General features: G+C 42.9%; 1 protein-coding gene across 1 annotated transcript; it reads right to left on the reverse strand.

The window, feature by feature from the left end:
• Positions 1 to 633: 633 nt before the first annotated feature.
• Positions 634 to 947, reverse strand: LOC121276474 (mitochondrial import inner membrane translocase subunit Tim13-A-like). The gene has a single exon (XM_041184921.1). The coding sequence runs from the start codon at positions 910 to 912 to the stop codon at positions 634 to 636; it is 279 nt and encodes a 92-aa protein (XP_041040855.1). The 5' UTR covers positions 913 to 947.
• Between the last annotated feature and the right edge of the window lie 323 nt (positions 948 to 1,270).

The following is a 1,270-nucleotide window of genomic DNA, read 5'->3' on the forward strand; positions in this document are numbered from 1 at the left end:
TGGGTAACTCATAATTATACATGATAGTGCATGCAAAGTTGTATGTTGTTCATTATGGAAAGGGGGATGTTTGGATTTTGAAATGCAATCATTACTAAGTATCCTACCTGGCTTGCCATAGTCATGAGGGAATGTCTGGAGGCAGCCATGTTACATTCAGTTCAATAAAGACATTACACTAGAAAGACTAGCCTTTGAATTCATAAAAAATGTAAGGCCTAAATATCTCAGGCAATTTCTAAAATGTTATCTCTACACTCCATACTTGTGATTTATCACTGTTAGTGCATAACTCATGTGTTCTGCCTGAAGGCAGACCCTTGGCTTACTGTCTGCTGGTGCTTTATCCTGAGCTGTTTTCTTGGCTTTTTTTGGCAGTGGTAGTTTGTCATTGCATTCCACTCTCAGGGGCAGGGTGAGGAGGTAGGTCCAAAGACTACCTCAGCCAGAGCAAGAATGGAAACACACACTGTTGGTGTTATTCTGAGCTACAATTGTTTTAGAACCTAGGCAGGTTAGCAACTTTTCTGAAATATATGCAGCACTTTGTGTTATACATCCCTCCCTTGCTTGAGTTCTTCTCTCTCCCAGATTGGATAAGTGTAGTTCAAGCCTTGTTCATTTGCTCTGCAGTTACATTTGTGCACGCTCTCGCTGTAGTTTGGCATTGTATGTTCGTGATACTGTATTCCAGGCATCCATGTATCGAACCATACACATAGCTATACATTTCTGTTCAGAGTTGTCCAGTGAACTTCCTGGTTTGCTAATCCACTTCCTGAAACATTTATCAGTCATTCTCTGTAGGAGTTCCTGGGCGTTTGCCACGGCGATTTGCAATTTCACCTGCTCCATAATCATCCCCGAGTCCACCTTCCCTCCGGCCGGGCCTCCTGAGGAGAAATCGTCCATCCCGCCGAGGCCTGGTGAATCTTGCAGCAGTAACGGACCGGGCGCGAGAGCTACATGTTAGCCATCTACCCAACTTAGCTAACCAGGCCCTTAATGCATAATTAAGTACCAGTTTTAACCCTATCGACCCAGTGAAGACTAAAAAGAAAGACTTGCACTAATGTACCACTTTTCACCACCACCAGCCATCTCAAAGTGCTTTACAGCCATTGAAGTACTTATTGAACTGCTGTAATGCAGGAACCTTGGCAGACAATTTGCACATGGCAAACTCCCACAAACATCAATGTGATAATGATAATCAGTTTTTTCTGTAATGCTAATTGAGGGATAGATATTGGCTAGGATATTGGAGATA

The sequence above is a fragment of the Carcharodon carcharias genome, chromosome 3 (assembly GCF_017639515.1).
Source record: "Carcharodon carcharias isolate sCarCar2 chromosome 3, sCarCar2.pri, whole genome shotgun sequence".
Taxonomy (NCBI): Eukaryota; Metazoa; Chordata; class Chondrichthyes; order Lamniformes; family Lamnidae; genus Carcharodon; species Carcharodon carcharias.